Raw genomic sequence first — 14215 nt, 5'->3', positions numbered from 1 at the left:
TCCTCATTGAAATTTGCATTTTAAAACGATCACTCCCCGCCTCCTTAAAACCACACTGTCAAATTGATGGGAACTAATGCAACAATTACAGCCGTGCGCTGACGGCTCCTCTCAGCCGTTTGCTCTTGACGCAACATTTTCTCACAGTTTGTAAGTCTTGTCTCCGTGTGGCTCCTTCTCGGTGATTCCTCAGGTTTTGGCTGTGCGTTTTTAAGTTTTGTTTTCTCAAACTAGCAAAGCTCCCTCCGAAGTTCCGTCCTCGCCAAAGACATGATTAAAATTTAACCAAGCCTATATTCAAAGTTATGCCAGCTCACCGCGCCCAACAACTGGAGGAAGTGTGATTGAAAGACTTGGGACTTTTGACAGGTAGAAAATGAAAGAACTGCCGTTTTGTTTTGTTTTTTTATTAACTATCAAAAGAAGGCAATGACGCACACGTTTCTAAAAAAAAAAAAAAAAAAAAGAAAAGATATTTACGTGCGTCATCATCATCATCATCATCATCATTATTATTATTATTATTATTATTATTATTATTATTTAAGGATTTATTTTAGTAATGAAAGTAAGTCTATAGTATTGTGTATCACTAAAGCGCACGTATAGTTTCTCTGTTTCCCTCCGTGTGCGCGGAGCTGTGCAGTAAATTGGTTGCACGGTATAGTCACCTCTCTGGATTGAAGTCAGGTTTTAACTGGAAAGGAGGTTGAAGGTCCGTGTTTGTTGCGATTCATTACATTAAATGGAATCAGAAAGGGATCCCGAGTATTACCCCCCCCCCCCCCCCCCCCCACACACACACACACACACACACCACCTCTCTCTCTCCACGAACTTGTGCGCACCGACACACACGGTTTCTTTTTTTTTCTTATCCTTATTCTTATTCTTTTTTTACTCCTACCAATCGCTCTTTGTTTATGCCGTTATATATATATATATATATATATATATATATATATATATATATATATATATATATATATATATATATATATATGTATATGTGTGTGTGTGTGTGTGTGTGTGTGTGTGTGTGTGTGTGTGTGTGTGTGTGTTTTGGTGGAGGTATTAGTGCAGCCTGTCTCGGTGCTGATTGGTGCAGGTTGGTGAGTGAACGCCCTGCAGATTATGTCAGATTGCGTGCAGAAACCAAACCAGCCCAGCCTTTGAACTTCACCGCTTTTGGCTCGTATTCACGCTCTTCCGCTCATTTCCAAACCAGGTGCTGCTTGACGACGAACCTCACAGAGAGAGAGAGAAAGAGAGAGAGTGAGAGAGAGAGAGAGAGTGAGAGCGAGAGAGAGTCTGTTCAGGAGAGAAATAACAGCCAACACTTTTTTTTTTTACTACTCCTACAAACTGACTGCGGAACATCGCTTTCACCTTTGTGGATTTTTATATGTGCGTCTCGCATGTGTTTTTGCTGCGCCAAAGGTTTGCCGCCGAGTTGTAACCTGACTGAAGCGAGAGCGCGTCGCGTGTTATTAACTCGGGACAAACCCAGAACAACCTGGTCGGTGGATTTTTAAAATATTTTCATTTCTCTTTTTTTTTTTTTTTTCTTTTTGCTGCTTTTTAAACGCTTGATCGTGGCATGACTGGCATCTGGCATCTCGACAGGTGAATCTTTTCCCTTCCTTTCCCGATACGAACTTTTCTGTCCTCGTCGTTAACGTTGAGAGGATAGAAGAAGAAGAAAGAGGAAGAAGAAGTAGTAGAAGAAGAAAAAAGTACCTTTTTAAAGATGTCAAAGCCCGCTGATCACATCAAGAGACCTATGAACGCGTTCATGGTCTGGTCCCGGGGCCAGAGGAGGAAAATGGCACAGGAAAACCCCAAAATGCACAATTCAGAGATCAGCAAGCGGCTGGGCGCCGAGTGGAAGCTGCTGTCCGAGTCCGAGAAGAGACCCTACATCGACGAGGCCAAGAGGCTGCGCGCACAGCACATGAAGGAGCACCCCGACTACAAGTACAGACCCCGGCGCAAGCCCAAGAACCTGCTGAAGAAGGACCGCTACGTCTTCCCTCTGCCTTACCTCGGGGACACCGACCACTTGAAGGGACTGCCCGTGTCGGCCGAGTCTCTGCTGGGCTCCTCGGAGAAAGCGCGGGCGTTCCTGCCGCCCACCTCCGCCCCCTACTCCTTCCTCGACCCCAGCCAGTTCAGCTCCAGCGCCATCCAGAAGATGACGGAGATGCCGCACACGTTGAGCACCAGCACTTTGCCGTACGCGTCGTCGTTGGGATACCAGAACGGCGCGTTTGGCACCCTCGGGTGCCCCAGTCAGCACACCCACACCCACCCTTCACCCACAAACCCGGGCTACGTCGTTCCGTGCAACTGCACGGCCTGGTCAGCGTCAAGTTTACAGCCCCCCGTGGCCTACATACTTTTTCCAGGTATGACCAAGACTGGGATAGATCCTTATTCATCCGCACATGCCACTGCCATGTAACCCACCAGACTCCCCCCCTTCGCCTCACTCTTTTTAATTCACTTGAATACCGAAATGCATGTAAATATTATGACGGACATGCGCGTCCCATTTAAAAAGAGGCATGAACAGTGTTAACTGCCTTCGGACTTGGTAAAGCAAAGAACAAAACAAAAAAAACACAAACTTTTCCAGAAATCCAACAAGTTCCCGCCTGAGCAAAGAAGCTGGAGTTTGTGATAAAAGGACGGATCCCTGTGAACTGTAAGAAAATGTAAATGTTATAATGTTTATGGCAACCAGAAACGGAGGCCTTTATCTTTATTTATTGTGTACATTTCAATGCTGATATGCTGGCTTTGTGTTGGTTTTCGAAAGGCTATGTTTTATTATCATCATTTTGACAAATTAGGCTTGCGTTTATATTTCCTGTATAGGCCTGAGAAGTCTGAGATTTTGGCAATTTTACGAGGACGGGGAAGTTGTGGGTCAAAATCGGGACATAGGCTGAATTCCATACGGGTTATATTGTTTATATTTATCACAAAAAGAGTCAACAGTTGGCACATGCAACTAGAGGGTCTATTTAAGATAACAAAAGGAGAAAACATCCAAATGCTTCTCTTTTTTTTTGTTGCATATTTCCTGTGGTTCAGTGATAATATAGTCACACACTTAATTTGAGTTTTATTTTATTTTATTTTGTTTTGTTTTGTTTTATTTTATTTTATTTTATTATATTTTATTTTATTTTATTTTATTTTTTATTTGTTTTTTTTTATCATTTTGAGGATAACTTATATTTGAATTCAAGGAGTTCTATGTGTATTTTCTATCTAAGATGGTAATTTAAAAACCTGTCATGTTATGGAAAGGACAATGTATCTAGAAAGGTTGATACCTCCTGCTCTTTGTTCAAGTGCCGAGCAAAGACGTTTCAAATAAAGACAATCTGTCTTCAACCAGATCAATTCTGTTGAATTTGTAGATTATTGGGACCAGAGGGGAAAAAATCGATACATATATAAATGTGTGTATGTTCTGCGGGGTGGTGTTGCCACCACCAAAAATAATTGGTTTGTAAATTAAATGAAATACTGAAAAATATTGATTGTTTCTTAAATAATCCGAAAGAGCAAAAACTATTTAAATGAAAGATTTTACAATTTATAAAAAGCGGATTTATAAAATAAACAGAAGCAGACCTGTGATGTTTGGCCCAAAACAAACAAGCAAATAACAAACCAAAAATCAATCACGCCCTTATTTCAAGCCGATTGTTTCCCTTGTGTGAAAGTTGAAGCGTCCCGGCGACAATATATACAATATATACTTCTGTTGTTGTTTCTTTCCCTCCCTCTGGTTCCTGCTGCCGTCGCTGTGCGCCCCATTGCAGTGGCAGGGTGCGAGGGTGCGGGCATATTTGTCCCCGGCGCAGCGTGGTGAGTGCGACACCAGGATGAACCGGTTTGTTTTGACGCTTGACAGTTCATGAGAGCCTCCCTGGAGGGATTCCGCCCGTCCGACTCGTCTGACTGCTTAATCACTTCAAGGAGCTGCTTAATTATAGCTTTTAACTAATGGATCCAACTGTAAACCACGTGAGAGCCCTTCTTTACCAACGCGTTCTCTGTGTGCAACTTTCCGGCTGCCTGCCCAATCGGCCCCATCGCTTTGTGCGCCGCACACCATACTTCCATGATTATGCGTGTGCGTGCGTGTGTGTGTGTGTGTGTGCGCACGCGCCTTTGCGTGCACTCATCCACAGATCCGGTCAACATCAGCACCGTTTTCTGTCCACACGTGGTTAAATCGGTGCGAACTTTTGAACGAGACGGGCCTGGCTCTCTATTCTGGAAGCGAGGAATGAACATCGCTTCACAAAAAACAACAACTTTATAAAATGAACAGCAACAACACCACGAAGAGGGATTAAACCAGCATTTCGGTGTGAATCCGGCGCGATTTTCCCCCTTTTCTTTTTCTTCGTCTTCTTCTTCTTGTTAAAGGAGGATGGACTGTGTGCATGTATGTGTGTAGTTGTTGGTCCATATTAATACTGAGGTATTAATTAAAATAGATTCCATTCCAATATCCAAATTGTTTACTTATCTACCAGGAACATATGTGGAGAGAAGTTACCATTCTGCACTATTGCCCAAGGTGCAATTCAATGGTGGGGTGAGAGTGGGGGGGGGGGGGGGGGGTAATGGAGGAAAAAAGGGGGCAGAATTTTATGACAGACTTAGTCCTTATCTAGAGCTGTAAATTAGGGTGATACTTCATTGAACTGAATGTGAAGTTTTACATCAAAGCCCCTAAAGCGTCCTAATTCAGCTTTGAAATGAGACAATTATAATTACTTTCAGGAGCGGCGGCAGACGCGCACGTACAGTATATATAGGCTACATGCATTTGGAGATATTAAGCTACATATAGACAAAGATATGTACTTGTGTGTTTCAGCCTTTAGATATAGGACACTGGCGTTGTTTGATATTTTATTCCGTTTTTTTTTTTTTTTGGTTCTCTCCTATGCCGGCTGGGATTCAGTCGTACCTGTAATTATCCAACTTAGTCACGGAAATTGACTGCGCTTACAACGCCCTGAAATAAATAACGATAAACGACATGTGAGAGGTATAATGGGAGGGAAATTATGATTTTAAATTATAGGGGCGAGGGTGTGTGTGTGTGTGTGTGTGTGTGTGTGTGTGTGTGTGTGTGTGTGTGTGTGTGTGTGTGTGTGTGTGTGTGTGTGTGTGTGTGTGAGTGTGTGTGTGAACGAGTGTTTAAATCTCTCTGCTTCCCCCCTTGACGTTTTTATTGGAGCACAACAGAGAGAATTCAATCTGCCTTATCTCTCCAGGACTCCTTTTCAGCACCAGATCAGAGGGAAAAAGGAGAGGATAATTGTTCTTTATTTTATTTAATTTAACGCGACAGCCGGCGCTTCCAGGTCATTTATATGCTTCATTTAGTGATAAAAGTCAACGAGCAGGAGAAAACACCCGGGTGAAGCGGGCGCTTTCACGTCTCTTTCAATAATATTTTACTCTTCTCTCCGCAACTCTAAAAATAATAATCAAACATAAAATGGTTGAAGAGGACATTTTACCTGTAAAAACACGGGATATTTTGCATTAATTTGAATAATAAAATAGGATGAACTGAGAGTGTGGTTTCGGATGGAGGAGTGTTAATGTTACGAAATCCCCAAATATAGAAGATGTGTCCTGCAAGAGGAAAAGGGGATGATGGTGATTGTTACTATGTTGAAGGCAGCGTGTCTCCCGATGATGATAGAAGAACAATTAAAAACAAACAAACAAACAAACAAACAAGCTCCCCTATCAAAGGTGGTTTCGGTGTCAACTCAAGATTTAGCGCAATAATGAGCTTTTTTTTTTTTCTTTTTTTTTAATAAAGGGAAGGCTGTATAAACTGATCTCATTTCAGCATATTAAATACTGTCTCCGAAAGACCAAAAAGGAAAGAAAGAAAGAAAGAGAGGGAAAGAAAGAAATCATCACTGGCTAAATCCGGGTCTATCTAAAATTGAATCTGGGATAGCATTCTGACGGCTGGAAAAGTAAAAACCGTGCAGTTGTGTTGTTTGAATACGCGGGGGCTTGAATTTGGGGGTTCCTGAATTCTCATTTGAAAGAAATGAAATGGTGAACGAGCTGATAAAGGATGTGTGTGTGTGTGTGTGTGTGTGTGTGTGTGTGTGTGTGTGTGTGTGTGTGTGTGTGTGTGTGTGTGTGTGTGTGTGTGTGTGTGTGTGTGTGTGTGTGTGTGTGTGTGTGTGTGTAAGAGAGAGAAAAGGAATCATGCCACGGTTGTTTAACGCGCTGCGCCAGTCGCAAAAGTGATTTACACCCGCACTTTATTCCCCCCTGACTGATGGAAAGACACTGTCTGCTTTTCCTCCTTATTATTGTCAGCGTTTAAAGCGCGCACACGCACATACACGCACGATCGCACACTGGAGTGTCTGTGTGGTCAGTTCAAGGGAATTGGTCGCCAACTGACGTGGGAAGTGCAGCTACTTCCGTGGAATTTACGTGGAAAAAGTCATTTAGGATTTCATTTTAGGATACTTTTTCACAGGGTTGGTCTTTTCCAGCAGTTTGTCAAGCTTGTGAATACAACATCTGAAACATCTTTTGTTATCATTATTATTATTATTATTATTATTATTATTATTATTATTATTATTATTATTATTATTATTATTATTATTATTATTATTATTTTTATTATTGATGTGATAAAGACACACGTATTTAAAAATCCTCTCAGAATATGTGATGGCACAACAATATTACACCTACAATAAAAACATTTCGTGGATATTTCAAAGAAGGTTGTTTCTTTTTTAGATATTGCACTATAAATTAATTCTTGCAGACCAGCCCTTAAATCTGAACTGACTATTAAAATTTAAATTGAAAAATAATTCTAAAACAGCTTGTTGCCTTATTTCCCCCATCATTTTCCAACATTTTCATGATTTCATATGGTCCGTGTCTCTGATTGATGCCAACATGTAACGGTGCCTATAATCTTTTTTTATCTGCTGACCTATTACAATTGATTAACATTGACACTTGACCCCATGTCCTGTGTTGCAGATACCAGTGACCCCCAAAAGGGATAAATTGCCCCCAAGATGAGATAGAGAAAGACAGAAATATAACACGTTTAATTTTGGACCCAGGACTGTTTTCACCCTGCCTTATCTTGACTCTCTCATGGGCCCTCTGATTTATTTTGCAGCCCCATGCAGTGATCCTGGCCCCCAGGTTAGGATTCAGTATTACATTAGAACAACATTTAACCCTTTCCATGTGACTCATTATGCACTTTTACTATCAATGTTTTGTCAATGTGTTGTAATTTAGAAGATCAATAGCCACCATTTAGAGCTGCTCATTCGGAAGCTTTACCCATTATTATGATTATTATGATTATTATGATTATTTTATTATTATTATTGTTGTTGTTGTTATTGTAAATTTGCATTATGAGTTTGGCATTATTGCATTAAGTCCCTTCACACATGCACACACAAAACTGAGAAAATCAATGGAGTGCTCAAAATGGCCAGATACACAAGTCCAACAAGCATGTGTGTGTGTTCGTGTGTGTGTGTGTTCGTGTGTGTGTGTGTTTGTGTGTGTGTGCGTGCATGCATATGTGTTATTATTATTAGTAGTAGTATTATTATTAGTCGTAGTCGTAGTAGTAGTATTTTGGGATCTTTCGATGTAATAAACACTGCATGAATACCCTATTATAGGAGCATATGTAACACAGTAATTCTAATTCGACCAATCAGCTTCCATCATTTGTTCACGTTTTCACCAATAAAGTTCATAGAAATTCTCTGCATTTCTTGGTTTTCCTATCTAATGCTATCAGCCCCGTTCTGGATGTCATTTAGCCTCCTAGTTGGATTGTGGAGGAGCTCTGAAGTGACAGGGCCTCTGCACCACATGAGCTTATGTGTTTATCTGTTGCTCTTTCATCACAGACTGCTTCTTTAACCAAACAATATCCCCGCTCATCTTTCCACTGCACAGCTTTTTGTTTGGAAACGTGCCAACCTTGATGCCTTGTTATACCAGGGGGTGACACAAAGGTGAACATACTCACTTTTCCAAGACACAAACTGTGTTGACAACAGCAAGTGTCATGTGTTTGAGCTGGTGGTGTGTTGTTATATTGCACAAGACAATTGTGGCAGTTTATCGTTAGAGTGTTAAATGCTCAACGTTTTTAAAAAGCCGTTGAAATATTCCCAGAGCTGGGCCAGTCCTAGTATTTTGGCCCCAGTGTCTTTGAAATGATCATTGTGGCTCTGCTTTCCCCCCTCAGATAATAAAGCTGAACAACGAAAACAAAGCATAGGGAGAAAAACATAAATCATAAACAGAGAAATCTTGGTGTGTGAGCTGTCACACAGACAACAGTAAAGGGTGTCTGCAGTGCACACAGACACACTCACTCACACACGAGTACCTGGCTGATTCAGTCGCCTTCAGCAGCTCAGGTTGAGGGTAGCGCTGCCAGTCCGAGCCAATGGAAACCCTCGGTAAAGAGGATGCTAATCGCAGCTTCTTGTGCCTGAGCATGTCTTCCCGGGCCAAATGAGATTAGAAGGAGTGGGATACGGTGAAACGACGTGCGTGGGGTTCTGGAGGTGAAAGGTAAAGGCACTTATCAGGAGGGTTCCCCTCGGGGTCCTCGGTGGCTGACTCAATCAAAACCCTGCACGCACTTCTCACTGGATTAGACTAATCAGGAAGGAGCAGGGGATGTATAGACCACTTATCAGAAAAAAAAACATTGGGCTCTCTTTCCCTTTGAAAAGACCCTACAGAAATTTTTGTTAATTTTATTTATTACAGGATGCTTGTCGGTGTGGCAATCTTCCATGGAATCATTAAAAAGGGCTCTTCCACTCACTGAAGGCACGCACTGTTTACAAGCTACAGAGATAGAGGAGCCTTTGATGTTCCAAATTTCCCCCGTTCACTTATTGTCTTTATTATTTATATATTTACTTAGATTTCTCCCCCCACCTTAATTTATTTTCACCATTTGTGTTTCTGGTGCCACAACAGATCAGACTGATGGAAGGTAGTCAACACAACAAAGACCCTGAAAGGTATTTGAATATTTATTACGGGGATGACTTCAGAGCCAGACAGGCCGTTAGCAGTCAAAGGAATAGTGAGAAGATAACAGCAATTTTCACACTTATGATTACCTTCAAATTAATCTCTATTTCTTCAAGGGATGTGGGATAGCTGACTAGTCTATCTTTCATTTCTTGATTAAAGAAAAAAAAAACTTATTTAATCCAAGTTTCAGCTACTTGTTTGACAAAATAATCCAGAAACAATTGGAAATCTTAACAAGACTACAGGTAGAAAATAGTAAAATACTGCTAAGCAATGATCAGGATAATAGTATTTAACAACATCCCAACCCTTCTGCAGAGGGAGCTTTTCATGTATTACCCAGGACTCTGGTGTTATTTGAAGTGAAAATTGTAGCTTTTGGTGAGTAGTTGTGTGTATTTTAAGGCTGGACAACAAGATACATTTTTCCTTTGCTCCATTTCTTCACATTAATACATTCAGTGCTTTCATGGCGGCCGTCTTGGTTTGCTTTGACGCGTAGCTAACAAACATTAGAGGGACGCTGTTCTGAGAGTCTCGACAGCGTGAGTCACACACGTCCCTTCTGGTCCTGCCATTAAACCAAACACTAATAATGGATGTATTTGGATTTTAAATGGGCGGCACAGTGGTTTCCACGGTCACTTCACAGAAACACCTTCCAGCCTGAGTTTTGTCTGTGTACTCTGGGTTTCCTCCCTCAGCCTTGTGTTGGTGTGAATGTGATCACAGGTGATAGTGGGAATTACTGCGGTGCTCAGGCTTTGTTTATCCATATAAAGCAAGACATCTATGAATGGATGGAATCATTTGTGGCCCAGAGACGGATATTTAGCAAAAATGTAGTTACGTTTTTGAATGTTTTAAGATGTTGACATAAATAGCACATATCTATTTAGTGCGCTCTCATTTTTAAAATGACCACAGATGAAAATTATTAATACTTATTACCTTTTTTAAATTCTTATTAGGGCATTAAGAATAAACAAGGCAGACAATAAAATACTCGCTTATTGTTTGTTAATGTGGTAGATTGTGTTTTTTTATTTCAAGGCGTTTGTTGTATATGTATAAAATCTCATTTTCTCATTACGGAATTGTGACTTTTGTATATACAACACTGGAATACTGCCACATACATATATTATCCCATTATTAATATTGTCTTATATAAGATAAAATTTGAAAAAGCACATTTTCTGTTTTATTTGTGGAAGGGTGCTGAAGCTGAGTTTGTATATTTAGATGCTCTCTCATGTTTGATTATGAGTATGCAGATGGCGGTTTGCTTTAGAGGAAGCAATGTTTAACCAAACAAAAATTGTATTAGTGTTTGGAAAAAAAACAACAACAACAATACAAATATGTTGTTGGCAATGTGCCATCGATCTTAGAAGGCCGTCAGACAGCAACACAGTCAGGTAATTCTTCTCTGTTAATAAAGCTCTATGCACCGACATATTGTTTTTGGTCAAAGTGCAAAACGGCACACTTGATGCTGAAGACAATGTTCTTTTCATAGGTTTTTCTAAAGGAAACCAATCCTACATCCAAAAGTTTGTGCTCCGTAAGAAATGCTGTCTCAATTTAAAATAGTTGGAATAGTTGGTAGCTATTTAAAATGAATAAACCATTAACTCATAGTGGGAACAATGTCCCTTAAACAGAACAGGTTTGGAAAAGTCCTGCTTGAAAGCAGAATCATTACCTGTTTATTAAAACAACTGGTTAGCATGCAAATCATGACAAGAACAATAGAGGAGATTTAAAGGGAGGATAAGTTCTCGTTATGTTTTGTTGTTTACTTACATGCAGATCAATATCCTACTAGTTTGGGGTAGTTAATCTTAATCGCATTGCGATTTCAACACATAGTGTATTAGTGTGTCACCACTCCCTTCATGACAAACATCCAGGATTTGTGTTGCTGCTCCTCCCAGCAGGCAAAATGACTGTTTCTGTCGATTAATAGTCTGAGCAGATCTCATTTAGGGTGTGAAAAATACACAAATGGACTATTTTTGGAGCAATTGGTAATCTTCCTATATAGTTATTTCACTCACTCATTTGTTTCCAATGCTGATGCAGTAGAAGTCAGTTAAAATCCAGTAATGTATGTTGTTGAGTCACATATTTGGCAAATGTACAAGTACAACAACCCTTTTTATTCTTTCACGGTATGTTGTCGGTTGAGTTTATGATTTATGTTAGATACGAGAACAACAGCTACACCGACTCGACCTTTGCCTGAAGCCATGGTTCATCTTCAATTTTATATAATCAAATTCTTTGGATACCAGAATCTAACTACTTCACTGGACTCAAACAATGCAGCTATTATTCACCCTGTGATTTCAGTCCAAAATAACACAGTCTCATTCAGTTCTCAATCAGTCAGGGTGTTGTAGTTTAGAGCAAAGATCTTAGGATTCTTCATACACCGTATATGACATATCACATAAATCTGACTTTTAGACAGCTAGGGTGTATATTAGTTTGGAATAATTGCTATTCGATGAGCTACGTGGATGTGGCGCACATTGTAGAAGATTATGATGAGCTAAATAGAAGAAACCCTTCACATTGTTACGATTTACACTGTGTACGCTTGTATTGTGCACCCATTGATAACGTTAACTTGTGTTTGTCCTTGCTTATGTATACTCTCAGCTCCTAAAGAGTTGGGCAACCATGGCATCCGACGAAACCAAAGGAAAACTCTCGAGTGCCTTACAGCTGTGATTTATAATCCTATTGATTGTTTCACAGTTGTCCAATAAACCCGATCTGAATCGGCGCAGTGTTTAGATCGCTTGCAAGGAGCCTTGTATGCGAATAGCTCGGTAATCTTTTTGTGCGTTGGATTGATTTACCTTGGTGGAGGAAGTGAATGGGAGCCTGAATGAGAGGTGCCCCTTTTACTCTCCATTCAGTCTGTTATAACACAAAACCAAGTGCACTGTACAACAATGTTATCACCACAAAGCCGTACAGTGCTGATTATGCCAACTAATTATGCCAGCAAATACTTGAGGAAGCGCAGAGCAGCAGATGAATGAGATATCAGCCTTGTAGAGAGGCTTGATTTACGGTATTGTTAGAGAATGTAAGATTCGGGTGCCTCCGAATACGTGACATGATAGTGAGCTCCATACAAGATGCGTGGTTAATTTAACTTTATTTCAGCTTTTACCTTGGTCCTAGAGAGGGCGTTGTAAAGAAAAAGAAAAAGAAATCTAGAATGTTATATTACAACCTTCACGACACAAGTGTCATGTTAAATATGAATTCATAGGCTGTTGTACTGGGGAAGGCTGAGGCAGACACACAGTTATCTTATTTCTCATGTCGGCGAATGCAGTTACACTGCAGTGGCCTGCTTTGTGAAGTAATTTACTTCCTGCTCTCACGATTAACTCATACAACCAAGAAAACTTTTCTCCAGATGAAGAGAAACAAGTGCAGCTTTTCAATTTTGCTTCATCATTGAGGAAGATGCCACAAATTCCTTAGATTTTTCAGTGGGAGCTGCTGTGTTGGCGTAACTTTGGTCCAACCAGTACAAAGTGATCAGCTTTATTCTATAATGAAGCATCTCTAAACTAATGAAAGCTGCCTCTTCAACAACAACAACAACAACAACAACAACAATAACAATAACAACAACAACAACAACAACAACAACAACAACAACAACAACAATGTATTCATGAGGGAAATTGTTGTTGGTCCCACTTTTAAACACCAATAGTTGTTCTGGTGGTAATGTGTCACTATTGTGGGTACCTGAGTAAGAACCCCGACTGTAACGCAGCAGCCCACCTGCTCCAGGTAGAGTTAGATCCCATCTACACATTTACACTGCAACATTTTGAAAACGACATCCCTTTGTACCAAAATGGCAGAAATGCAGTTTCCTTTTTGGGCCACTTGCGGGTGCTGTTTGTTTGTTGTTTGTCTTTGCAATGAAACCACATACAAAGCGCATACAACAATGTACTTTAAACATTAACAATGCTGAGTACAGGGACGTTTGTATGGACAGACGGGAAACTATAAAACTACAAAGTCCCAGGACAGCAAAGGTTGTTGTTATTGTCCATCAACTTGCAGAAGAACTGACTCCGTCTCGATGGAGACGGAGTCAGACCGCTATCAAAAAGCTGCATGTTCAGTGGCTCTGAGTTCTGTTGTCATGAAAACAGACCTCAAATTTTTTTTGTAAGTTGCAATTATGACTTAAACATCAATAATTCGCTTCTGACACATATTTCACCTTTTACCTGAGCTTCAGGACTGGTGTCACATAGTTATTTATCCTATCTTTATTTCTGGGACATAGTGTCCATGGACACAGCAGGTTTGCAGTATGCAGAGGGTCATATGAAATACACAAACATCTTTAAATTACTGATGATTTCGAATGCTCCCCCTTGAACTGCAACCTTATCGTGGTGGGGGAGTTTGAGCACCCGAATGACCCTCGGAGCTATGTTGCCGGGGGGCTTGCCCCCCCAGTAGGGTCTCCCAAGGCAAACAGGTCCGAGGCGACGGGTCAGACTAATAGCAGTTCACAAGACCCCATGGACACACTCACGAGGAACAAGGTGACGTCGCCCGGTTTGGCGCAGCCGGGGCCACACCCTGGAGCCAGGCCCGGGGTGGAGGCTCGCACGCGAGCGCCTGGTGGCCGCGTTCTTGCCCGCGGGACCCAGCCGGGCTCAGCCCGAAGGGACGACGCGGGCCCCTCCTCCTCATCCTCCTGTGGACCCACCACCCACAGAGGCTGCCGTAGGGGTCGGGTGCAGTGTGGATTGGGTGGCAGTCGACGGCAGGGGCCTCGACGACCCGATCCCCGGACACGGACTCTGGCTTTTGGGACATGGAATGTGACCTCGCTGGGGGGGAAGGAGCCCGAGCTTGTGAGGGAGGTTGAGAGATACCGTCTAGATATAGTCGGGCTCACCTCCACTCACAGCTTGGACTCTGGAACCCAGCTCCTCGACAGGGGCTGGATACTCCACTTCTCTGGAGTTGCCCGCGGTGTAAGGCGGCGGGCTGGAGTGGGCTTGCTTATTGC

The 14215-nt window shown here is 41.5% G+C and overlaps 1 protein-coding gene across 1 annotated transcript; it reads left to right on the top strand.

Annotated features, from left to right (window-relative positions):
- The first annotated feature begins 1250 nt into the window (after positions 1–1250).
- Positions 1251–3484, top strand: sox14 (SRY-box transcription factor 14). The gene has a single exon (XM_080506663.1). It carries the CDS (start codon positions 1751–1753, stop codon positions 2462–2464), a length of 714 nt encoding a protein of 237 aa, XP_080362789.1. The 5' UTR covers positions 1251–1750; the 3' UTR covers positions 2465–3484.
- Positions 3485–14215: the final 10731 nt, after the last annotated feature.

Source organism: Blennius ocellaris, assembly GCF_963422515.1.
Source record: "Blennius ocellaris genome assembly, chromosome: 12".
Lineage (NCBI taxonomy): Eukaryota > Metazoa > Chordata > Actinopteri > Blenniiformes > Blenniidae > Blennius > Blennius ocellaris.
This window is presented reverse-complemented; position numbering and strand designations above follow the sequence as displayed.

Excerpts from the sequence above, each read along its gene's own strand:
- sox14 (XM_080506663.1), top strand. The coding sequence starts at position 1,751 with ATGTCAAAGCCCGCTGATCACATCAAGAGACCTATGAACGCGTTCATG.